Source organism: Oncorhynchus clarkii, chromosome 9, assembly GCF_045791955.1.
Source record: "Oncorhynchus clarkii lewisi isolate Uvic-CL-2024 chromosome 9, UVic_Ocla_1.0, whole genome shotgun sequence".
In the NCBI taxonomy this organism is placed as follows: domain Eukaryota; kingdom Metazoa; phylum Chordata; class Actinopteri; order Salmoniformes; family Salmonidae; genus Oncorhynchus; species Oncorhynchus clarkii.
Window position 1 is genome coordinate 4,074,457 of NC_092155.1, and position 27,326 is coordinate 4,101,782.

At 42.6% G+C, this 27,326-nt stretch overlaps 2 protein-coding genes across 3 annotated transcripts in view; one reads left to right on the forward strand and one right to left on the reverse strand.

The window, feature by feature from the left end:
- LOC139415790 (phosphatidylcholine:ceramide cholinephosphotransferase 2-like) overlaps positions 1-27,326 on the forward strand; it is a 742,387-nt gene that overhangs the window by 132,875 nt on the left and 582,186 nt on the right. The gene's annotated exons all lie outside the window — the stretch shown is intronic.
- The window catches only part of LOC139415775 (tetratricopeptide repeat protein 39B), a 46,452-nt gene continuing 25,614 nt past the window's right edge, over positions 6,489-27,326 (reverse strand). The window contains exons 6-20 of one of the 2 annotated variants that reach the window (XM_071163861.1): positions 25,697-25,764; positions 24,386-24,450; positions 22,712-22,811; positions 22,466-22,531; positions 21,187-21,295; positions 21,074-21,085; positions 18,768-18,835; positions 17,910-17,969; positions 15,522-15,683; positions 15,145-15,236; positions 14,862-14,982; positions 14,507-14,618; positions 13,386-13,503; positions 12,441-12,557; positions 8,701-9,507 (exon numbers count right to left, since the gene is read on the reverse strand). In XM_071163861.1, the coding sequence (XP_071019962.1) occupies positions 9,411-9,507; positions 12,441-12,557; positions 13,386-13,503; positions 14,507-14,618; positions 14,862-14,982; positions 15,145-15,236; positions 15,522-15,683; positions 17,910-17,969; positions 18,768-18,835; positions 21,074-21,085; positions 21,187-21,295; positions 22,466-22,531; positions 22,712-22,811; positions 24,386-24,450; positions 25,697-25,764 (1,367 nt within the window). In that variant the 3' untranslated portion in view covers positions 8,701-9,410. Of the gene's footprint in view, positions 9,508-12,440; positions 12,558-13,385; positions 13,504-14,506; positions 14,619-14,861; positions 14,983-15,144; positions 15,237-15,521; positions 15,684-17,909; positions 17,970-18,767; positions 18,836-21,073; positions 21,086-21,186; positions 21,296-22,465; positions 22,532-22,711; positions 22,812-24,385; positions 24,451-25,696; positions 25,765-27,326 lie in introns of both variants that reach the window. The other variant, XM_071163862.1, reaches the window with a different exon arrangement.

Sequence of the window (27,326 nt, forward strand, 5' to 3'; positions counted from 1 at the left end):
AATGTCTGGGTAGGACCAGGAGTTTTCCCTGTCTATAATGTCTGGTTAGGACCAGGAGGTTTTCCTGTCTATAATGTCTGGGTAGGACCAGGAGGTTTTCCTGTCTATAATCTCCTCTGGCCTTCTCTTTGTATACAGTCTGGGTAGGACCAGAAGGTTTTCCTGTCTATAATGTCTGGTTAGGACCAGGAGGTTTTCCTGTCTATAATGTCTGGTTAGGACCAGGAGGTTTTCCGGTCTATAATGTCTGGATAGGACCAGGAGGTTTTCCTGTCTATAATGTCTGGGTAGGACCAGGAGGTTTTCCTGTCTATAATGTCTGGGTAGGACCAGGAGGTTTTCCTGTCTATAATCTCCTCTGGCCTTCTCTTTGTATACAGTCTGGGTAGGACCAGGAGGTTTTCCTGTCTATAATGTCTGGTTAGGACCAGGAGGTTTTCCTGTCTATAATGTCTGGGTAGGACCAGGAGGTTTTCCTGTCTATAATGTCTGGGTAGGACCAGGAGGTTTTCCTGTCTATAATGTCTGGTTAGGACCAGGAGGTTTTCCTGTCTATAATGTCTGGGTAGGACCAGGAGGTTTCCTGTCTATAATGTCTGGGTAGGACCAGGAGGTTTTCCTGTCTGTAGTGTATTATATAGTGTACTATATAGGGAAACCCATAGCAGTTTATTATATAGGGAAACCCATAGTAGTGTATTATATAGTGAAACTCATAGAAGTGTATTATATAGTGTACTATATAGTGAAACCCATAGTAGTGTATTATATAGTGTACTATATAGTGAAACCCATAGTAGTGTATTATATAGTGTACTATATAGTGAAACCCATAGTAGTGTATTATATAGTGTACTATATAGTGAAACCCATAGTAGTGTATTATATTGGGAAACCTATAGTAGTGTATTATATAGTGTACTATATAGTGTAACCCATAGTAGTGTATTATATAGGGAAACCCATAGTAGTGTATTATATAGTGTACTATATAGTGAAACCCATAGTAGTGTATTATATAGTGTACTATATAGTGAAACCCATAGTAGTGTATTATATAGTGAAACCCATAGTAGTGTATTATATAGTGTACTATATAGGAAAACCCATAGTAGTGTATTATATAGTGTACTATATAGGGAAACCCATAGTAGTGTATTATATAGTGAAACCCATTGTAGTGTATTATATAGGGAAACCCATAGTAGTGTATTATATAGGGAAACCCATAGTAGTGTATTATATAGTGTACGATACAGTGAAACCCATAGTAGTGTATTATATAGTGTACTATATAGTGAAACTCATAGTAGTGTATTATATAGTGAAACTCATAGTAGTGTATTATATAGTGTACTATATAGTGAAACTCATAGTAGTGTATTATATAGTGTACTATATAGGGAAACCCATAGTAGTGTATTATATTGGGAAACCTATAGTAGTGTATTATATAGTGTACTATATAGTGTAACCCATAGTAGTGTATTATATAGGGAAACCCATAGTAGTGTATTATATAGTGTACTATATAGTGAAACCCATAGTAGTGTATTATATAGTGTACTATATAGTGAAACCCATAGTAGTGTATTATATAGTGAAACCCATAGTAGTGTATTATATAGTGTACTATATAGTGAAACTCATAGTAGTGTATTATATAGTGTACTATATAGGGAAACCCATAGTAGAGTATTATATAGTGTACTATATAGGGAAACCCATAGTAGTGTATTATATAGTGAAACCCATAGTATTGTATTATATAGTGTACTATATAGGGAAACCCAAAGTAGTGTATTATATATGGAAACCCATAGTAGTGTACTATATAGTGAAACCCATAGTAGTGTATTATATAGTGTACTATATAGTGAAACCCATAGTCGTGTACTATATAGGGAAACCCATAGTAGTGTATTATATAGTGTACTATATAGGGAATCCCATATTAGTGTATTATATAGGGAAACCCAAAGTAGTGTATTATATAGGAAAACCCATAGTAGCGTACTATATAGTGAAACCCATATTAGTGTATTATATAGTGTACTATATAGTGAAACCCATAGTCGTGTACTATATAGGGAAACCCATAGTAGTGTATTATATAGTGTACTATATAGGGAAACCCATAGTAGTTTATTATATAGGGAAACACATAGTTGTGTATTATATAGGGAAACCCATAGTAGTGTATTATATAGTTAAACCCATAGTAGTGTATTATATAGTGTACTATATAGTGAAACCCATAGTAGTGTATTATATAGTGTACTATATAGTGTAACCCATAGTAGTGTATTATATAGTGTACTATATAGGGAAACTCATAGTAGTGTATTATATAGTGAAACCCATAGTAGTGTATTATATAGGGAAACCCATAGTAGTGTATTATATAGGGAAACCCATAGTAGTGTATTATATAGGGAAACCCATAGTAGTGTATTATATAGTGTACTATATAGTGAAACCCATAGTAGTGTATTATATAGTGTACTATATAGTGTAACCCATAGTAGTGTATTATATAGTGTACTATATAGGGAAACTCATAGTAGTGTATTATATAGTGTACTATATAGTGAAACTCATAGTAGTGTATTATATAGTGAAACCCATAGTAGTGTATTATATAGGGAAACCCATAGTAGTGTATTATATAGTGTACTATATAGTGAAACCCATAGTAGTGTATTATATAGGGAAACCCATAGTAGTGTACTATATAGTGAAACCCATAGTAGTGTATTATATAGGGAAACCCATAGTAGTGTATTATATAGGGAAACCCATAGTAGTGTATTATATAGGGAAACCCATAGTAGTGTATTATATAGTGTACTATATAGTGAAACCCATAGTAGTGTATTATATAGTGTACTATATAGTGTAACCCATAGTAGTGTATTATATAGGGTACTATATAGTGAAACCCATTGTAGTGTATTATATAGTGTACTATATAGGGAAACCCATAGTAGTGTATTATATAGTGTACTATATAGGGAATCCCATATTAGTGTATTATATAGGGAAACCCAAAGTAGTGTATTATATAGGAAAACCCATAGTAGCGTACTATATAGTGAAACCCATATTAGTGTATTATATAGTGTACTATATAGGGAAACTCATAGTAGTGTATTATATAGTGTACTATATAGTGAAACTCATAGTAGTGTATTATATAGTGAAACCCATAGTAGTGTATTATATAGGGAAACCCATAGTAGTGTATTATATAGTGTACTATATAGTGAAACCCATAGTAGTGTATTATATAGGGAAACCCATAGTAGTGTACTATATAGTGAAACCCATAGTAGTGTATTATATAGGGAAACCCATAGTAGTGTATTATATAGTGTACTATATAGGGAATCCCAAATTAGTGTATTATATAGGGAAACCCAAAGTAGTGTATTATATAGGAAAACCCATAGTAGCATACTATATAGTGAAACCCATATTAGTGTATTATATAGTGTACTATATAGTGAAACCCATAGTCGTGTACTATATAGGGAAACCCATAGTAGTGTATTATATAGTGTACTATATAGGGAAACCCATAGTAGTTTATTATATAGGGAAACACATAGTAGTGTATTATATAGGGAAACCCATAGTAGTGTATTATATAGTTAAACCCATAGTAGTGTATTATATAGTGTCCTATATAGTGAAACCCATAGTAGTGTATTATATAGGGAAACCCATAGTAGTGTACTATATAGTGAAACCCATAGTAGTGTATTATATAGTGTACTATATAGTGAAACTCATTGTAGTGTATTATATAGTGTACTATATAGGGAAACCCATAGTAGTGTATTATATAGTGTACTATATAGTGAAACTCATAGTAGTGTATTATATAGTGTACTATATAGGGAAACCCATAGTAGAGTATTATATAGTGTACTATATAGGGAAACCCATAGTATTGTATTATATAGTGTACTATATAGGGAAACCCAAAGTAGTGTATTATATATGGAAACCCATAGTAGTGTACTATATAGTGAAACCCATAGTAGTGTATTATATAGTGTACTATATAGTGAAACCCATAGTCGTGTACTATATAGGGAAACCCATAGTAGTGTATTATATAGTGTACTATATAGGGAATCCCATATTAGTGTATTATATAGGGAAACCCAAAGTAGTGTATTATATAGGAAAACCCATAGTAGCGTACTATATAGTGAAACCCATATTAGTGTATTATATAGTGTACTATATAGTGAAACCCATAGTCGTGTACTATATAGGGAAACCCATAGTAGTGTATTATATAGTGTACTATATAGGGAAACCCATAGTAGTTTATTATATAGGGAAACACATAGTAGTGTATTATATAGGGAAACCCATAGTAGTGTATTATATAGTTAAACCCATAGTAGTGTATTATATAGTGTACTATATAGTGAAACCCATAGTAGTGTATTATATAGGGAAACCCATAGTAGTGTACTATATAGTGAAACCCATAGTAGTGTATTATATAGGGAAACCCATAGTAGTGTATTATATAGGGAAACCCATAGTAGTGTATTATATAGGGAAACCCATAGTAGTGTATTATATAGTGTACTATATAGTGAAACCCATAGTAGTGTATTATATAGTGTACTATATAGTGTAACCCATAGTAGTGTATTATATAGTGTACTATATAGGGAAACTCATAGTAGTGTATTATATAGTGTACTATATAGTGAAACTCATAGTAGTGTATTATATAGTGAAACCCATAGTAGTGTATTATATAGGGAAACCCATAGTAGTGTATTATATAGTGTACTATATAGTGAAACCCATAGTAGTGTATTATATAGGGAAACCCATAGTAGTGTACTATATAGTGAAACCCATAGTAGTGTATTATATAGGGAAACCCATAGTAGTGTATTATATAGGGAAACCCATAGTAGTGTATTATATAGGGAAACCCATAGTAGTGTATTATATAGTGTACTATATAGTGAAACCCATAGTAGTGTATTATATAGTGTACTATATAGTGTAACCCATAGTAGTGTATTATATAGGGTACTATATAGTGAAACCCATTGTAGTGTATTATATAGTGTACTATATAGGGAAACCCATAGTAGTGTATTATATGGTGTACTATATAGGGAATCCCATATTAGTGTATTATATAGGGAAACCCAAAGTAGTGTATTATATAGGAAAACCCATAGTAGCGTACTATATAGTGAAACCCATATTAGTGTATTATATAGTGTACTATATAGGGAAACTCATAGTAGTGTATTATATAGTGTACTATATAGTGAAACTCATAGTAGTGTATTATATAGTGAAACCCATAGTAGTGTATTATATAGGGAAACCCATAGTAGTGTATTATATAGTGTCCTATATAGTGAAACCCATAGTAGTGTATTATATAGGGAAACCCATAGTAGTGTACTATATAGTGAAACCCATAGTAGTGTATTATATAGGGAAACCCATAGTAGTGTATTATATAGTGTAACCCATAGTAGTGTATTATATAGCGTACTATATAGTGAAACCCATTGTAGTGTATTATATAGTGTACTATATAGGGAAACCCATAGTAGTGTATTATATAGTGTACTATATAGGGAAACTCATAGTAGTGTATTATATAGTGAAACCCATAGTAGTGTATTATATAGTGTACTATATAGGGAAACCCATAGTAGTGTATTATATAGTGTATTATATAGTGAAACTCATAGTAGTGTATTATATAGGGAAACCCATAATAGTGTATTATATAGTGTACTATATAGGGAAACCCATAGTAGTGTACTATATAGTGAAACTCATAGTAGTGTATTATATAGTGAAACCCATAGTAGTGTATTATATAGTGTACTATATAGGGAAACTCATAGTAGTGTATTATATAGTGTACTATATAGTGAAACTCATAGTAGTGTATTATATAGGGAAACCCATAGTAGTGTATTATATAGTGCATTATATAGGGAAACCCATAGTAGTGTATTATATAGGGAAACCCATAATAGTGTATTATATAGTGTACTATATAGTGAAACTCATAGTAGTGTATTATGTAGGGAAACCCATAGTAGTGTATTATATAGTGTACTATATAGGGAAACCCATAGTAGTGTACTATATAGTGAAACCCATAGTAGTGTATTATATAGTGTACTATATAGTGAAACTCATAGTAGTGTATTATATAGTGTACTATATAGTGAAACCCATAGTAGTGTATTATATAGTGTACTATATAGGGAAACCCATAGTAGTGTATTATATAGGGAAACCCATAGTAGTGTATTATATAGTGTACTATATAGTGAAACTCATAGTAGTGTATTATATAGTGAAACCCATAGTAGTGTATTATAAAGTGTACTATATAGGGAAACCCATATTAGTGCATTATATAGGGAAACCCATAGTAGTGTATTATATAGTGAACATGATACCAGTCTCTCTTTGGTTGTGGTGAGAATATATTTATTTATATTCAAATTACACAACTACTAACTAACTAACAGAAATATAGTCTGACAAAACATCTCCACTGAAATAAAAGATCACAATATATATTTTCCATATGTACAAAAAGCTTATTTCTCTCATATTTTGTGCACAAATTTGTTTATATCCCTGTTAGTAAGCATTTCTCCTTTGTGAAGATAATCCATCCACCTGTCAGGTGTGGCATATCAAGAAGCTGATTAAACAGCATGATCATTACACAGGTGCACCTTGTGCTGGGGGCAATAAAAGGTCACTCTAAAATGTGACGTTTTGTGACAACACAATGCCACAGATGTCTCAAGTTGAGGGAGCCTGCAATTGGCATGCTGACTGCAGGAATATCCACCAGAGCTGTTGCCAGAGAATTTAATGTTAATTTCTCTACCATAAGCCGTCGTTTTAGAGAACTTGTCAGTACGTCCAACCGGCCTCACAACCGCAGACCACGTGTAACCACGACAACCCAGGACCTCCACATCCGGCTTCTTCGCCTGTGGGATCATCTGAGACCAGCCATCCGGACAGCTGATGAAACGGTGGGTTTTCACAACTGAAGAATTTATGCGCAAACTGTTTGAGTCAAGTTTACGGACGACACTAGTGGTAGGCTTGATTACCAACAACGACGAGACGAGGTGAGGGCCCTCGGAGTGTGGTGTCAGGAAAATAACCTCACACTCAACGTCAACAAAACAAAGGAGATGAACGTGGACTTCAGGAAACAGCAGAGGGAACACCCCCCTATCCACATCAATGGAACAGTAGTGGAGAGGGTAGTAAGTTAAGTTCCTCGGCGTACACATTACGGACAAACTGAATTGGCCCACCCACACAGACAGCATTGTGAAGAAGGCTCAGCAGCGCCTCTTCAACCTCAGGAGGCTGAAGAAATTTGGCTTGTCACCAAAAGCACTCACAAACTTCTACAGATGCACAATCGAGAGCATCCTGGCGGGCTGTATCACCGCCTGGTATGGCAACGGCTCCGCCCACAACCGTAAGGCTCTCCAGAGGGTGGTGAGGTCTACACAACGCATCACCGGGGGCAAACTACCTGCCCTCCAGGACACCTACACCACCCGATGTCACAGGAAGGCCTTAAAGATCATCAAGGACAACAACCACCCGAGCCACTGCCTGTTCACCCCGCTACCATCCAGAAGGCGAGGTCAGTACAGGGGCATTAAAGCTGGGACCGAGAAACTGAAAAACAGCTTCTATCTCAAGGCCATCAGACTGTTAAACAGCCACCACTAACATTGAGTGGCTGCTGCCAACACACTGACACTGACACAACTCCAGCCACTTTAATAATGTAAAAATTGATGTAAAAATGTATCACTAGCCACTTTAAACAATGCCACTTCATATAATGTTTACATACCCTACATTACTCATCTCATATGTATATACTGTACTCGATACCATCTACTGCATCTTGCCTATGCCGTTCTGTACCATCACTCATCCATATATCTTTATGTACATATTCTTCATTCCTTTACACTTGTGTCTATAAGGTAGTAGTTTTGAAATTGTTAGGTTAGATTACTCGTTGGTTATTACTGCATTGGCGGAACTAGAAGCACAAGCATTTCACTACACTCGCATTAACATCTGCTAACCATGTGTATGTGACCATTAACATCTGCTAACCATGTGTATGTGACCATTAACATCTGCTAACCATGTGACCATTAACATCTGCTAACCATGTGTATGTGACAAATAACATATGATTTGATTTATACTCCAGCTTTTTGGATTTGTGATCAAATGTTTACTTGTATTTCAGTTAATTTTATGTCCAACAGCAATGAATGGTAAATAATGTATTGTGTCATTTTAGAGTCACTTTTATAGTAAATAATAATATAATATGTTTCTAAACACTTCTACATTCATGTGGATGTTCCCATGATTACAGATAATCATGAATGAATGCTAATCTGTCACCATTACCAGTAACAAGGGAGGATAGCATTTTTGCTAATCTCTCACCATTATCAATAACAGGGGAGGTTAGCATTTTTGCTAATCTCTCACCATTACCAGTAACAAGGGAGGATAGCATTTTTGCTAATCTCTCACCATTACTAATAACAAGGGAGGTTAGCATTTTTGCTAATCTCTCACCATTACTAATAACAGGGGAGGTTAGCATTTTTTTTTGGGGGGGGTGGGGGGGTTGTACTATATTTAAACTCATCATTATTCATCCATTAATTTCTATTGGGCACATCATAATACAAAACACAATCAAAACAAACGGCAAATGCATCCAACAAGTTTGTAGTCACACAAGCTTAGTGGTCAATGTGTGCTATGAATATGGTACCAAAAATACTAAACCTTTGACAAAAAAATGTTATGAACTATAAGTGAATTTATCCAAACAGCCTACTTATCAAACCTTCAAACAGGGATACTAGATACATAAAGCGCATTTCATTTCTGAACGGTAAAAACAGACATGTATGAAAATACCCTCAAATAAAAAGGGGGCCATTCTGTCACCTCATAAAAACCTCTTGGATCTCAAATCCAAAACGCTGGAGTATTACGGCGAATTCAACGTTTTAGCTTCACTGTCCAAATAAATACGTAAGGGGAGTGTACATCCTTCAAACACGTACATAGTCATTATTACCAGACAATATTGTATGTTTTCCATACTATATACAGAACACACACACACTTTCATTAGTACTTGATATTGTGACCAGGGCTAATTGGAAAAACTGTTTAAAAGAGGACATTGTATTATTTCTTTGTACTCCCCGACGAAGGCCATGCAGCCGAAACGCGTCGGATTTTTAAAACTGTAGTTTTGGTGTAAAATCGGTTGTAGTCTGATTGTAGTTGGGCTGTAGTTATGGTGTGCTGACAGGCGATCCCTTGAGACTGTTGAGAGCTGCGTGGATCCGGAAGTGAAGCCTGGACTCCATGGAGTAGTCCTTGTAGTTCAACCTAGTCACACACACACACACACACACACACACACACACACACACACACACAGTATTTTATTACAATATTAGTGTAACTGACAGAAGAACGTGGGTGTCTGTATCTCAGATGGTAGAGGCGGTAAGGTAGCCTAGTGGTTAGAGTGTAGAGGCGACAGCGTAGCCTAGTGGTTAGAATGTAGAGGCGGCAGGGTAGCCTAGTGGTTAGAGTGAAGAGGTGGTAGGGTAGCCTAGTGGTTAGAGTGTAGGGGCTGCAGGGTAGCCTAGTGGTTAGAGTGTAGAGGCTGTATGGTAGCCTAGTGGTTAGAGTGAAGAGGCTGTATGGTAGCCTAGTGGTTAGAGTGAAGAGGTGGTAGGGTAGCCTAGTGGTTAGAGTGAAGAGGCTGTATGGTAGCCTAGTGGTTAGAGTGAAGAGGCTGTATGGTAGCCTAGTGGTTAGAGTGAAGAGGCTGTATGGTAGCCTAGTGGTTAGAGTGAAGAGGTGGTAGGGTAGCCTAGTGGTTAGAGTGTAGGGGCTGCAGGGTAGCCTAGTGGTTAGAGTGTAGAGGCTGTATGGTAGCCTAGTGGTTAGAGTGAAGAGGCTGTATGGTAGCCTAGTGGTTAGAGTGAAGAGGTGGTAGGGTAGCCTAGTGGTTAGAGTGAAGAGGCTGTATGGTAGCCTAGTGGTTAGAGTGAAGAGGCTGTATGGTAGCCTAGTGGTTAGAGTGAAGAGGCTGTATGGTAGCCTAGTGGTTAGAGTGAAGAGGTGGTAGGGTAGCCTAGTGGTTAGAGTGTAGGGGCTGCAGGGTAGCCTAGTGGTTAGAGTGTAGAGGCGGCAGGGTAGCCTAGTGGTTAGAGTGTAGAGGCTGTATGGTAGCCTAGTGGTTAGAGTGTAGGGGCTGCAGGGTAGCCTAGTGGTTAGAGTGTAGAGGCGGCAGGGTAGCCTAGTGGTTAGAGTGAAGAGGCTGTATGGTAGCCTAGTGGTTAGAGTGTAGGGGCTGCACGGTAGCCTAGTGGTTAGAGTGTAGAGGCGGCAGGGTAGCCTAGTGGTTAGAGTGTAGAGGCTGTATGGTAGCCTAGTGGTTAGAGTGTAGGGGCTGCAGGGTAGCCTAGTGGTTAGAGTGTAGAGGCGGCAGGGTAGCCTAGTGGTTAGAATGTAGAGGCGGCAGGGTAGCCTAGTGGTTAGAATGTAGAGGCGGCAGGGTAGCCTAGTGGTTAGAGTGTAGAGGCGGCAGGGTAGCCTAGTGGTTAGAGTGAAGAGGCTGTATGGTAGCCTAGTGGTTAGAGTGTAGGGGCTGCAGGGTAGCCTAGTGGTTAGAGTGTAGAGGCGGCAGGGTAGCCTAGTGGTTAGAGTGTAGGGGCTGCAGGGTAGTCTAGTGGTTAGAGTGTAGAGGTGGTATGGTAGCCTAGTGGTTAGAGTGTAGGGGCGGCAGGGTAGCCTAGTGGTTAGAGTGTAGAGGCGGCAGGGTAGCCTAGTGGTTAGAGTGTAGAGGCGGTATGGTAGCCTAGTGGTTAGAGTGTAGGGGCGGCAGGGTAGCCTAGTGGTTAGAGTGTAGAGGTGGTATGGTAGCCTAGTGGTTAGAGTGTAGGGGCGGCAGGGTAGCCTAGTGGTTAGAGTGTAGAGGCTGTATGGTAGCCTGACAAGGTAAAAATCTGTCGTTCTGCCCTCTGAACAAGGCAGTTAACCCCACTGTTCCTAGGCTGTCATTGTAAATAATAATTTGTTCTTAACTGACTAGTTAAATAAAATAGTGACTTCCATATGTCAAACGTATACAGACCGTGGCTCTGGATAGAAGTGTCTGCTAAACGGTATATTACATGTGATCCAGGCTGCGGCCCAAAACGACACCCTGCTCCTTTTACTACAACCTATTCCCTATGTAGTGTACTGAATAGGGAGCCATGCAGACAGACTTGGCGTTCTCTATGTACTGAATAGGGAGCCATGCAGACAGACTTGGCGTTCTCTATGTACTGAATAGGGAGCCATGCAGACAGACGTGGCGTTCTCTATGTACTGAATAGGGAGCCATGCAGACAGACTTGTGGTTCTCTATGTACTGAATAGGGAGCCATGCAGACAGACTTGTGGTTCTCTATGTACTGAATAGGGAGCCATGCAGACAGACTTGTGGTTCTCTATGTACTGAATAGGGAGCCATGCAGACAGACTTGTGGTTCTCTATGTACTGAATAGGGAGCCATGCAGACAGACTTGTGGTTCTCTATGTAGTGAATAGGGAGCCATGCAGACAGACTTGTGGTTCTCTATGTACTGAATAGGGAGCCATGCAGACAGACTTGTGGTTCTCTATGTACTGAATAGGGAGCCATGCAGACAGACTTGTGATTATCTATGTACTGAATAGGGAGCCATGCAGACAGACTTGGCGTTCTCTATGTACTGAATAGGGAGCCATGCAGACAGACTTGGCGTTCTCTATGTACTGAATAGGGAGCCATGCAGACAGACTTGGCGTTCTCTATGTACTGAATAGGGAGCCATGCAGACAGACTTGGCGTTCTCTATGTACTGAATAGGGAGCCATGCAGACAGACTTGGCGTTCTCTATGTACTGAATAGGGAATAGGGAGCCAGACAGACTTACTTGGCGTTCTCTATGTACTGAATAGGGAATAGGGAGCCAGACAGACTTACTTGGCGTTCTCTATGTACTGAATAGGGAATAGGGAGCCAGACAGACTTACTTGGCGTTCTCTATGTACTGAATAGGGAATAGGGAGCCAGACAGACTTACTTGGCGTTCTCTATGTACTGAATAGGGAATAGGGAGCCAGACAGACTTACTTGGCGTTCTCTATGTACTGAATAGGGAATAGGGAGCCAGACAGACTTACTTGGCGTTCTCTATGTACTGAATAGGGAGCCATGCAGACTTACTTGGCGTTCTCTATGTACTGAATAGGGAATAGGGAGCCAGACAGACTTACTTGGCGTTCTCTATGTATCGTGTGGCCTTGATGAAGTCCCCCTGTTGTTTGTAGAGTAGACCCAACTCATACAGGGTGAAGGGAATCAGGTAGTGGTCAAATCTGATTCTCCGCTCACTAGGGAAATGGAGAGGGGAGGAGAGAGGAGAGGGGAGAGGATAGAGGAGGAGAGAGGAGGGGGGAGGGGAGAGGAGGAGAGGATAGAGGAGGAGAGAGGAGGGGGGAGTGGAGAGGGGAGGGGAGAGGAGGGGGGAGAGGAGAGAAGAGGAGAGGAGAGAGGAGGGGGGAGAGGAGAGAGGAGGGGGGAGAGGAGAGAGGAGGGGGGAGAGGAGAGAGGAAGGGGGAGAGGAGAGAGGAGGGGGAGGGGGGAGAGGAGGGGGGAGAGGAGAGAGGAGGGGGGAGTGGATAGAAGAGAGAGAGAGAGAGAGAAAGAGGAGAGGGGAGGAGAGCGAGGAGGACGGGTATGGAGAGAGGAGGGGTGAGAGGAGGACGGGAGGGGAGGAGGGGTATGGAGAGAGGAGGGGGGAGAGGAGGGGTGAGGGGAGGAGAGGTATGGAGATAGGAGGGGTGAGGGGAGAGAGGAGGAGAGATAGGGAGAGAGGAGGGGTGAGGGGAGGACGGGAGGGGTATGGAGAGAGGAGGGGTGAGGGGAGGAGGGGCATCAGATACATGGTCTACACATACTGAGACAGAGAGGTGCTGTTTCCCTCTTATCAAAGATTTACGTGTTTTCTGTCGGGGCGTGTCTCGGTCAAATAAATGATCAATATTTTATTTGGACGGGCAAGCAAGTAGGACAGGCCAATAACGCCTGCCTTGGTGAGGGTTGTATTAACCCCCGCTGTACCAAAACACCTGGACAGAACCTGTGTGGGCGTGTCATACCTGGACAGAACCTGTGTGGGCGTGTCATACCTGGACAGAACCTGTGTGGGCGTGTCATACCTGGACAGAACCTGTGTGAAGCATAGCTCAGCCTGCAGTAGTCTTCCCAGGTGTTTAAGACAGAGGCCTTTTAACATCTGAACCAGACACTGGTCATCAGGATGGTACTCTGACGGACCTGGGAGGGGTGGGGAGAGAGATGGCAGCAGTGTATGTGTCAAGTTTTAGACTGATCCAATGAACCATTGTATTTCTGGTCAAAATGTTGTATCAAGACTGCCCAAATGTGTCTAATTGGTTTATTAAAACATTTTAAAGTTCATAACTGTGCAAGTAGATATCTGTACACTACCGCCTCTACACTCTAACCACTATGCCACCCTGCCGCCTCTACATTCTAACCACTAGGCCACCCTGCCGCCTCTACACTCTAACCACTAGGCTACCCTGCCGCCTCTACACTCTAACCACTAGGCTACCCTGCCGCCTCTACACTCTAACCACTAGGCTACCCTGCCGCCTCTACACTCTAACCACTAGGCTACCCTGCCGCCTCTACACTCTAACCACTAGGCCACCAAGCAGCCCCTACACTCTAACCACTAGGCCACCCTGCCGCCTCTACACTCTAACCACTAGGCTACCCTGCCGCCTCTACACTCTAACCACTAGGCTACCATACCGCCTCTACACTCTAACCACTAGGCTACCCTGCCGCCTCTACACTCTAACCACTAGGCCACCCTGCCGCCTCTACACTCTAACCACTAGGCCACCCTGTACACTCTCCTCAACAACAGCATGGCATTTATCACTGTAACAGCTACTGTAAATTGGACAGTGCAGTTTGATTAACAAGAAGTTAAGCTTTCTGCCCGAATAAGACATGTCTATCTATGTCTTGGGAAATGTTCTTGTTACTTACAACCTCATGCTAATCACATGCTAATCACATGCGAATCACATGCTAATTACATGCTAATCACATACTAATCACTTTAGCACACGTTAGCTCAACCATCCCGCAGGGGGGACCCATCGATCCTGATGAAGTTTTAAAGATGAGTTGTGAATGTGTGTGTGTGTGTGTTTACTGGGATCGTGTGTGTGTGTGTGTGTGTTTACTGGGATCGTGTGTGTGTGTGTGTTTACTGGGGTCGTGTGTGTGTGTGTGTGTTTACTGGGGTCGTTGCGTAGCTCCTCCTCTGTCTTCTCTATGGTGATGAGGAGACTCTCTGTGGTGTCTGCTCTCTTCCCTACGATGGTGAAACCATTCCATACATACATCATCTCCTACACACACACACACACACACACACACACACACACACACACACACACACACACACACACACACACACACACACACACACACACACACACACACACACACACACACACAGAGAGAGAGGGGGGGGGGGGGGGGGAGAAGCATCAGAATGGAGAAAAGTCATTAAGTGTGTGTGTGTGTGTGTGTTTGTATATCTGTGTGTGTGTGTGTGTTTGTATATCTGTGTGTGTGTGTGTGTGTGTTACCAGTGCTGGGACCACCAGTTTGACAGGGTTTCTGGCGTTGTATCTTCGTGATTTCCTCACTGCAAACTTCTCAGTAGGTATGGACTTCCCTGCTAGTCTCTGCTTCAGCCCCTCTACCTGCCTACACACACACACACACACACACACACACACAAACATATTCATATTCATAGCCAGAGCCATGAAGATTGGCAATGTATGCCCGGCCAGTGAGCTGCTATGAATGTTTTATGACCTACAATGAGCTGTTATGAATGCTGTCTGTGAACAGTTGTAAGCTCACCTGAACAGCTCGACCACGTTCTCTCCAGTCTTCTTGATCTCCTCTTCAGGCAACATAGAGAGGATAGCAGCCTTCTGGTAGACATAGATGGCCTATAGAGACACATAGGGGTTAGGGGTCAGGGGGGGGTGGTCTCTTCAGGCAACAGAGAGGATAGCAGCCTTCTGGTAGACATATATGGCCTATACACACAGGGGTTAGGGGTCAGGGTGTGTCCATCTCCAGGGTGTGTATGTGTCCCTCCCTCCCTCTTGGACCAGCGACTCTCCTTACAGAGACATACAGGGGTCAGGGGTCAGGGGTGTCGACCTACCTTGGACCAGCGACTCTCCTTACAGAGACATACAGGGGTCAGGGGTCAGGGGGTGTCGACCTACCTTGGACCAGCGACTCTCCTTACAGAGCAGGTCAGCGTATCTGTATGCCTGCAGCCAGTCCTGAGTGAAGGAGTGACTCCACATCAACTCCCAGTAACACAGGTGGTGAATCTGTCTCCACTGAGACTGGGCTAAGATACACTCCTCAAACTTTAACTGGGCCTGAGGGGGGGGGGGGGGGGGGGGGGGGAGAGAGAGGTTGAAAGAGTTTGAGAGCGAAAGAGAGAGGTAGAGAGAGACAGATGTCTTATTTCCTGTAGTGATGATAGAAGTTACTATGTACAGAATCGGTCAAAAGTTTGGACACACCTACTCATTCCAGGGTTCTAGAACACCTACTCATTCCAGGGTTCTAGAACACCTACTCATTCCAGGGTTCTAGAACACCTACTCATTCCAGGGTTCTAGAACACCTAGTCATTCCAGGGTTTTTCTTTATTTTTGACTATATTCTACATTCTAGAATAAAAGTGAAGACAAAACTATAAAATAACACATATCATGTATCATGAATCATGTAGTAGAAGTGTTAAACAAATCAAAGTGTACTTTATATTTTAGATTCTTCAAAGTAGCCACACTTTGCCTTGATGACAGCTTTGCACACTCTTGGCATTCTCTCAACCAGCTTCATGAGGTAGTCACCTGGAATGCATTTCAATTAACAGGTGTGCCTTAACTTCATTTGTGGAATTTATTTCCTTCTTAATGAGTTTGAGCCAATCAGTTGTGTTGTGACAAGGTAGGGGTGGTATACAGAAGATAGCCCTATTTGGTAAAAGAGTCCATATTATGGCAACAACAGCTCAAATAAGCAAAGAGAAACAACAGTCCATCATTACTTTAAGACATGAAGGTCAGTCAATCTGGAAAAATTCAAAAATGTTAAAAGTTTCTTCAAGTGCAGTCGGAAAAACCATCAAGCGCTATGATGAAACTGGCTCTCATGAGGACCGCCACAGCAAAGGAAGACCCAGAGTTACCTCTGCTGCAGAGGATAAGTTCATTAGAGTTACCTGTCTCTCATGAGGACCGCCACAGCAAAGGAAGACCCAGAGTTACCTCTGCTGCAGAGGATAAGTTCATTAGAGTTAACTCTCTCTCATGAGGACCTCCACAGCAAAGGAAGACCCAGAGTTACCTCTGCTGCAGAGGATAAGTTCATTAGAGTTAACTGGCTCTCATGAGGACCGCCACAGCAAAGGAAGACCCAGAGTTACCTCTGCTGCAGAGGATAAGTTCATTAGAGTTAACTGTCTCTCATGAGGACCGCCACAGCAAAGGAAGACCCAGAGTTACCTCTGCTGCAGAGGATAAGTTCATTAGAGTTAACTGGCTCTTATGAGGACCGCCACAGCAAAGGAAGACCCAGAGTTACCTCTGCTGCAGAGGATAAGTTCATTAGAGTTACCTGCACCTCAGGTTGCAGCACAACTAAATGCTTCACAGACACATCTCAACATCAACTGTTCAGAGGAGACTGCGTGAATCAGGCCTTCATGGTTGAATTGCTGTAAAGAAACCACTACTAAAGGACACCAATAAGAAGAAGAGACTTGCTTGGACCAAGAAACACGAGCAATGGACATTAGACCGGTGGAAATCTGTCCTTTGGTCTGATGAGTCCAAATGTGAGATCTTTGGTTCCAACAACCGCCATGTCTTTGTGAGACACAGAGTAGGTGAACGGATGATCTCCGCATGTGTGGTTCCCACCGTGAAGCATGGAGGAGGTGGTGTGGGGGTGCTTTGCTGGTGACACTGTCAGTGATTTATGTAGAATTCAAGGCACACTTAACCAGCATGACTACCACAGCATTCTGCAGGGATACGCCATCCCATCTGATCTGCTCTTAGTGGGACAACAATTTGTTTTTCAATAGGACAATGACCCAACACACCTCCAGGCTGTGTAAGGGCTATTTGACCAAGAAGGAGAGTGATTTAGTGCTGCATCAGATGACCTGGCCTCCACAATCACCTGACCTCAACCCAATTGAGATGGTTTGTTTTTTTGGTTTGTATGTTTTTTTAATAGTTTTGATGTCTTCACTATTATTTCTACAATGTAGAGAATAGTCAAAATAAAGAAAAACCCTTGAATGAGTAGGTGTTCTAGAACCCTGGAATGAGTAGGTGTTCTAGAACCCTGGAATGAGTAGGTGTTCTAGAACCCTGGAATGAGTAGGTGTTCTAGAACCCTGGAATGAGTAGGTGTTCTAGAACCCTGGAATGAGTAGGTGTTCTAGAACCCTGGAATGAGTAGGTGTTCTAGAACCCTGGAATGAGTAGGTGTGTCCACACCTTTGACAGGTACTGTATATAACATTTGTATTGGAATGCACATGAAAAAATATTTGTTGAAGTTTTATTTGATGTTTCACACACCTTCTCGAAGTTTCCTCTGAGCACAGCAATCCGAGCAGAATAAAACAGGATGATAGAACCCTAGGAGAGAAACACTCCCATCAGTAATCTACCATACAGGATGATAGAACCCTAGGAGAGGAACACTCCCATCAGTACTCTACCATACAGAATGATAGAACCCTAGGAGAGGAACACTCCCATCAGTACTCTACCATACAGAATGATAGAACCCTAGGAGAGGAACACTCCCATCAGTACTCTACCATACAGAATGATAGAACCCTAGGAGAGGAACACTCCCATCAGTACTCTACCATACAGAATGATAGAACCCTAGGAGAGGAACACTCCCATCAGTACTCTACCCTACAGAATGATAGAACCCTAGGAGAGGAACACTCCCATCAGTACTCTACCATACAGGATGATAGAACCCTAGGAGAGAAACACTCCCATCAGTACTCTACCATACAGAATGATAGAACCCTAGGAGAGGAACACTCCCATCAGTACTCTACCATACAGAATGATAGAACCCTAGGAGAAGAACACTCCCATTAGTACTCTACCATACAGGATGATAGAACCCTAGGAGAGAAACACTCCCATCAGTACTCTACCATACAGAATGATAGAACCCTAGGAGAAGAACACTCCCATCAGTACTCTACCATACAGAATGATAGAACCCTAGGAGAGGAACACTCCCATCAGTACTCTACCATACAGAATGATAGAACCCTAGGAGAGAAACACTCCCATCAGTACTCTACCATACAGAATGATAGAACCCTAGGAGAGAAACACTCCCATCAGTACTCTACCGTGTGTGTGTGTGTGTGTGTGTGTGTGTGTGTGTGTGTGTGTGATACTTACATTAGGGAACTTCTCGAGGTAAGGTCCCAGTAAGGCTTCTGCCTCTACAAGGTTTCCTTCTCCAGTACCTGGAACAACCATAACACAACCATCACACAACCATCCCACCACCGATGCTGTGACAAGGGAACCATAACACAACCAATACTGTGACAAGGTAACCCTTCTTCGGTACCTGAAACACACAACAACCAAAACACAACCACCATACAACAACCACATCCATCATTCAACCACAACACCATAACACAACCACCAACTAACCATCATCAAACAATGCTGTGACAAGGTTACCATAACACAACCACCATACAACCATGTTACAACCACCATACAACCATGTTACAACCAGAATACAACCACCATGCAACCATGTTACAACCAGAATACAACCACCATGCAACCATGTTACAACCAGAATACAACCACCATACAACCATGTTGCAACCACCATACAACCATGTTGCAACCACCATACAACCATGTTACAACGACCATTCAACGTTGTTGCAACCACCATACAACCATGTTGCAACCACCATACAACCATGTTGCAACCACCATACAACCATGTTGCAACCACCATACAACCATGTTACAACCACAATTCAACCATGTTACAACCACCATTCAACCATGTTACAACCACCATACAACCATGTTGCAACCACCATACAACCATGTTGCAACCACCATACAACCATGTTACAACCACCATACAACCATGTTACCAGAATACAACCATGATAGAACCATGAGAGAACCAGAATACAACCATGATACAACCATGATAGAACCATGATAGAACCAGAATACAACCATGATAGAACCAGAATACAACCATGATAGAACCAGAATACAACCATGATACAACCATGATAGAACCAGAATACAACCATGATAGAACCAGAATACAACCATGATAGAACCAGAATACAACCATGATAGAACCAGAATACAACCATGATAGAACCAGAATACAACCATGATAGAACCAGAATACAACCACGATAGAACCAGAATACAACCACCATAGAACCAGAATACAACCATGATAGAACCAGAATACAACCACCATAGAACCATGATAGAACCAGAATACAACCATGATAGAACCAGAATACAACCACCAAAGAACCAGAATACAACCAGAATACAACCATGATAGAACCAGAATACAACCATGATAGAACCAGAATACAACCATGATAGAAACAGAATACAACCATGATAGAACCAGAATACAACCATGATAGAACCAGAATACAACCATGATAGAACCAGAATACAACAACCATAGAACCAGAATACAACCACCATAGAACCAGAATACAACCATGATAGAACCAGAATACAACCACCATAGAACCATGATAGAACCAGAATACAACCATGATAGAACCAGAATACAACCACCATAGAACCAGAATACAACCACCATAGAACCATGAGAGAACCAGAATACAACCACGATAGAACCCTGATAGAACCAGAATAAAACCACCATAGAACCATGATAGAACCAGAATACAACCACCATAGAACCATGATAGAACCAGAATACAACCACCATAGAACCATGATAGAACCAGAATACAACCACCAAAGAACCATGATAGAACCAGAATACAACCACCATAGAACCATGATAGAACCAGAATACAACCACCATAGAACCATGATAGAAGCAGAATACAACCACCATAGAACCATGATAGAACCAGAAAACAATCACCATAGAACCATGATAGAACCAGACTACAACCACCATAGAACCATGATAGAACAGAATACAACTACCATAGAACCAGAATACAACCACCATAGAACCATGATAGAACCAGACTACAACCACCATAGAACCATGATAGAACCAGAATACAACCACCATAGAACCATGAAAGAACCAGAATACAACCACCATAGAACCATGACAGAACCAGAATACAACCACCATAGAACCATGATAGAACCAGAATACAACCACCATAGAACCATGATAGAACCTGAAAACAACCACCATAGAACCATGATAGAACCAGACTACAACCACCATAGAACCATGATAGAACAGAATACAACCACCATAGAACCAGAATACAACCACCATAGAACCATGATAGAACCAGACTACAACCACCATAGAACCATGATAGAACCAGAATACAACCACCATAGAACCATGAAAGAACCAGAATACAACCACCATAGAACCATGACAGAACCAGACTACAACCACCATAGAACCATGACAGAACCATCACAAATAACCACAACCACCAAACAAATATCACAAAATTACTAACCTTCTCCGAAACCTGGAACACACAACAATCGTCATTCAACCATCACACTACATTTACACAACTATTAACCAGTGTGTGTGTGTGTGTGTGTGTGTGTGTGTGTGTGTCCCTACCCAGTATGAGTGTAACGTAGGTATGGTACAGCAGCAACGTTAACACACTGAGGACAGCTCTGAGGCCGTGGCTAGCTGCTCCTTCTCTCAGCTGAGACAGACCAAAGTCCTACAAGACACAATACCACCTCTTATAAGCATTCATAACAGTTCATAGCTCCTTATAACAGCTATTACCTGTCATTTTTATTTTTATTTAACTCGGCAAGTCAGTTAAGAACAAATTCTTATTTACAATGACGACCTAGGAACAGTGGGTTAACTGCCTTGTTCAGGGGAACAGTGGGTTAACTGCCTTGTTCAGGGGAACAGTGGGTTAACTGCCTTGTTCAGGGGAACAGTGGGTTAACTGCCTTGTTCAGGGGAACAGTGGGTTAACTGCCTTGTTCAGGGGAACAGTGGGTTAACTGCCTTGTTCAGGGGAACAGTGGGTTAACTGCCTTGTTCAGGGGAACAGTGGGGTTAACTGCCTTGTTCAGGGGAACAGTGGGGTTAACTGCCTTGTTCAGGGGAACAGTGGGTTAACTGCCTTGTTCAGGGGAACAGTGGGTTAACTGCCTTGTTCAGGGGAACAGTGGGTTAACTGCCTTGTTCAGTGGAACAGTGGGTTAACTGCCTGTTCAGGGGAACAGTGGGTTAACTGCCTTGTTCAGGGGAACAGTGGGTTAACTGCCTTGTTCAGGGGAACAGTGGGTTAACTGCCTTGTTCAGGGGAACAGTGGGTTAACTGCCTTGTTCAGGGGAACAGTGGGGTTAACTGCCTTGTTCAGGGGAACAGTGGGGTTAACTGCCTTGTTCAGGGGAACAGTGGGTTAACTGCCTTGTTCAGGGGAACAATGGGTTAACTGCCTTGTTCAGGGGAACAGTGGGTTAACTGCCTTGTTCAGGGGAACAGTGGGTTAACTGCCTTGTTCAGGGGAACAGTGGGTTAACTGCCTTGTTCAGGGGAACAGTGGGTTAACTGCCTTGTTCAGGGGAACAGTGGGTTAACTGCCTGTTCAGGGGAACAGTGGGTTAACTGCCTTGTTCAGGGGAACAGTGGGTTAACTGCCTTGTTCAGGGGAACAATGGGTTAACTGCCTTGTTCAGGGGAACAGTGGGTTAACTGCCTTGTTCAGGGGCAGAAATACAGATTTATTTTTTTACCTTGTCAGCTCGGGGATTCGATCTTACAACCTTTCGGTTACTAGTTCAACGCTCTAACCACTAGGCTACTTAACGCCCACAAGCATTCATTATAAGCAGTCATAGCAGTTCATTGCTGAGCCATTGAACTCACTCTGTTGCCAGAGAAGCCGATGACTTCCAGCAACCTGAGGATCCTCTGAGGAAGGAGGGACAGCATCTGAGAGAGAGAAAACTTGTGAAAACCAAGCTGCATTTATTTATACATCACACACACACACACACACACACACACACACACACACACACACACACACACACACACACACACACACACACACACACACACACACACACACACACACACACACACACACACACACACACACGTCTTTCTTACCAGGTTGAAGGATCCGATACCCAGTCTCACTCCTCCTTCGAACTGCCTGAATGATTCACTGCTATGGTCCTGAGTCACATTCAGAATATTCTGACATTCCCTACAGGAAGAAAGCACAGGATGTTATGTCATAAGTACTGTCCCCTAGTCAGTTATACCCACACTAGACCAATCTACTACTCCCCCAGCCAGTTATACTCATACTAGACCAATCTACTAGTCCCCAAGTCAGTTATACCCACACTAGACCAATCTACTAGTCCCCCAGCCAGTTATATCCATCTACTAGTCCCCCAGCCAGTTATACCCATATTAGACCAATCTACTAGTCCCCCAGCCAGTTATACCCATCTACTAGTCCCCCAGCCAGTTATATCCATCTACTAGTCCCCCAGCCAGTTATACCCATCTACTAGTCTCCCAGCCAGTTATCCCCATCTACTAGTCTCCCAGCCAGTTATATCCATCTACTAGTCCCCCAGCCAGTTATGCCCATCTACTAGTCTCCCAGCCAGTTATACCCATCTACTAGTCCCCCAGCCAGTTATACCCATCTACTAGTCCCCCAGCCAGTTATACCCATCTACTAGTCTCCCAGCCAGTTATACCCATCTACTAGTCCCCCAGCCAGTTATACCCATCTACTAGTCTCCCAGCCAGTTATACCCATCTACTAGTCCCCCAGCCAGTTATACCCATCTACTAGTCTCCCAGCCAGTTATACCCATCTACTAGTCTCCCAGCCAGTTATACCCATCTACTAGTCCCCCAGCCAGTTATACCCATCTACTAGTCTCCCAGCCAGTTATACCCATCTACTAGTCTCCCAGCCAGTTATACCCATCTACTAGTCCCCCAGCCAGTTATACCCATCTACTAGTCTCCCAGCCAGTTATACCCATCTACTAGTCCCCCAGCCAGTTATACCCATCTACTAGTCTCCCAGCCAGTTATACCCATCTACTAGTCTCCCAGCCAGTTATACCCATCTACTAGTCTCCCAGCCAGTTATACCCATCTACTAGTCTCCCAGCCAGTTATACCCATCTACTAGTCTCCCAGCCAGTTATACCCATCTACTAGTCTCCCAGCCAGTTATACCCATCTACTAGTCTCCCAGCCAGTTATACCCATCTACTAGTCTCCCAGCCAGTTATACCCATCTACTAGTCCCCCAGCCAGTTATACCCATCTACTAGTCTCCCAGCCAGTTATACCCATCTACTAGTCCCCCAGCCAGTTATACCCATCTACTAGTCTCCCAGCCAGTTATACCCATCTACTAGTCTCCCAGCCAGTTATACCCATCTACTAGTCTCCCAGCCAGTTATACCCATCTACTAGTCTCCCAGCCAGTTATACCCATCTACTAGTCTCCCAGCCAGTTATACCCATCTACTAGTCTCCCAGCCAGTTATACCCATCTACTAGTCTCCCAGCCAGTTATACCCATCTACTAGTCTCCCAGCCAGTTATACCCATCTACTAGTCTCCCAGCCAGTTATACCCATCTACTAGTCTCCCAGCCAGTTATACCCATCTACTAGTCCCCCAACCAGTTATACCCATCTACAAGTCCCCCAGCCAGTTATACCCATACTAGACCTATTCTATCTGATTCAACAAGCCAAGTTATTCCAACTAGGATCTTTGACTGGTTTGGGGAACACTGACTTGTAAATCTGGAAACTTGTGCGTATTTTGATCCCTCCTTTGATAAAGCTGATCATGTTTTCATCCTGTTGAAAGGAAAGGGGAGAGAAACAAGTCAATGAATTAAGACAAGAAAACAGTATTAGCGTTAGGATACTCTACTTGCGGTAGATTAGCGTTAGGATACTCTACCTGCGGTAGATTAGCGTTAGGATACTCTACCTGCGGTAGATTAGCGTTAGGATACTCTACCTGTGGTAGATTAGCGTTAGGATACTCTACCTGCGGTAGATTAGCGTTAGGATACTCTACCTGCGGTAGATTAGCGTTAGGATACTCTACCTGCGGTAGATTAGCGTTAGGATACTCTACCTGCGGTAGATTAGCGTTAGGATACTCTACCTGCGGTAGATTAGCGTTAGGATACTCTACCTGCGGTAGATTAGCGTTAGGATACTCTACCTGCGGTAGATTAGCGTTAGGATACTCTACCTGTGGTAGATTAGCGTTAGGATACTCTACCTGCGGTAGATTAGCGTTAGGATACTCTACCTGCGGTAGCTTAGCGTTAGGATACTCTACCTGCGGTAGATTAGCGTTAGGATACTCTACCTGCGGTAGATTAGCGTTAGGATACTCTACCTGCGGTAGATTAGCGTTAGGATACTCTACCTGCGGTAGATTAGCGTTAGGATACTCTACCTGCGGTAGATTAGCGTTAGGATACTCTACCTGCGGTAGATTAGCGTTAGGATACTCTACCTGCGGTAGATTAGCGTTAGGATACTCTACCTGCGGTAGATTAGCGTTAGGATACTCTACCTGCGGTAGATTAGTGTTAGGATACTCTACCTGCGGTAGATTAGTTTTAGGATACTCTACTTGCGGTAGATTAGCGTTAGGATACTCTACCTGTGGTAGATTAGCGTTAGGATACGCTACCTGTGGTAGATTAGTGTTAGGATACTCTACCTGCGGTAGATTAGCGTTAGGATACTCTACCTGCGGTAGATTAGCGTTAGGATACTCTACCTGCGGTAGATTAGCGTTAGGATACTCTACCTGTGGTAGATTAGCGTTAGGATACTCTACCTGCGGTAGATTAGCGTTAGGATACTCTACCTGCGGTAGATTAGCGTTAGGATACTCTACCTGCGGTAGATTAGCGTTAGGATACTCTACCTGCGGTAGATTAGCGTTAGGATACTCTACCTGCGGTAGATTAGCGTTAGGATACTCTACCTGCGGTAGATTAGCGTTAGGATACTCTACCTGCGGTAGATTAGCGTTAGGATACTCTACCTGTGGTAGATTAGCGTTAGGATATTTTACCTGTACAAAGGTGAGCGTGGCTTTTTGCAGTAGGCACTCAGCATAGCAGATCTCTGCATGCATCTCCTCTGGAAGACATACACAGATACGTTATAGTGAAAACACACAACCACACATATTCCATGTTGGTCATTTAGCAGAGAGACTTCCAGTTAGTTGCTGATCTAAATAAGGTAGGTGAGACAAACACAGAGAAAGCCTTCCTCAAAACAACAGCTATCAGCCACATCAATGGTAGAGAGGACAGTTCAACAGAGACAACACTAGTCTGAGGTGGTCTGTTCAACACTAGTCTGAGGTGGTCAGTTCAACACTAGTCTGAGGTGGTCAGTTCAACACTAGTCTGAGGTGGTCAGTTCAACACTAGTCTGAGGTGGTCAGTTCAACACTAGTCTGAGGTGGTCAGTTCAACACTAGTCTGAGGTGGTCAGTTCAACACTAGTCTGAGGTAGTCAGTTCAACACTAGTCTGAGGTGGTCAGTTCAACACTAGTCTAGTCTGAGGTGGTCAGTTCAACACTAGTCTGAGGTGGTCAGTTCAACACTAGTCTGAGGTGGTCAGTTCAACACTAGTCTGAGGTGGTCAGTTCAACACTAGTCTGAGGTAGTCAGTTCAACACTAGTCTGAGGTAGTCAGTTCAACACTAGTCTAGTCTGAGGTAGTCAGTTCAACACTAGTCTGAGGTGGTCAGTTCAACACTCGTCTAGTCTGAGGTGGTCAGTTCAACACTAGTCTAAGGTGGTCAGTTCAACACTAGTCTAAGGTGGTCAGTTCAACACTAGTCTGAGGTGGTCAGTTCAACACTAGTCTGAGGTGGTCAGTTCAACACTAGTCTGAGGTGGTCAGTTCAACACTAGTCTGAGGTGGTCAGTTCAACACTAGTCTGAGGTGGTCAGTTCAACACTAGTCTGAGGTGGTCAGTTCAACACTAGTCTGAGGTGGTCAGTTCAACACTAGTCTGAGGTGGTCAGTTCAACACTAGTCTGAGGTGGTCAGTTCAACACTAGTCTGAGGTGGTCAGTTCAACACTAGTCTGAGGTGGTCAGTTCAACACTAGTCTGAGGTAGTCAGTTCAACAGAGACAACACTAGTCTGAGGTGGTCAGTTCAACAGAGACAACACTAGTCTGAGGTGGTCAGTTCAACACTAGTCTGAGGTGGTCTGTTCAACACTAGTCTGAGGTGGTCTGTTCAACACTAGTCTGAGGTGGTCAGTTCAACACTAGTCTGAGGTGGTCAGTTCAACACTAGTCTGAGGTGGTCAGTTCAACACTAGTCTGAGGTGGTCAGTTCAACATTAGTCTGAGGTGGTCAGTTCAACACTAGTCTGAGGTGGTCAGTTCAACAGAGACAACACTAGTCTGAGGTGGTCAGTTCAACACTAGTCTGAGGTGGTCAGTTCAACACTAGTCTGAGGTGGTCAGTTCAACACTAGTCTGAGGTGGTCAGTTCAACACTAGTCTGAGGTGGTCAGTTCAACACTAGTCTGAGGTGGTCAGTTCAACACTAGTCTGAGGTGGTCAGTTCAACACTAGTCTGAGGTAGTCAGTTCAACACTAGTCTGAGGTGGTCAGTTCAACACTAGTCTGAGGTGGACAGTTCAACGGAGACAACACTAGTCTGAGGTTGTC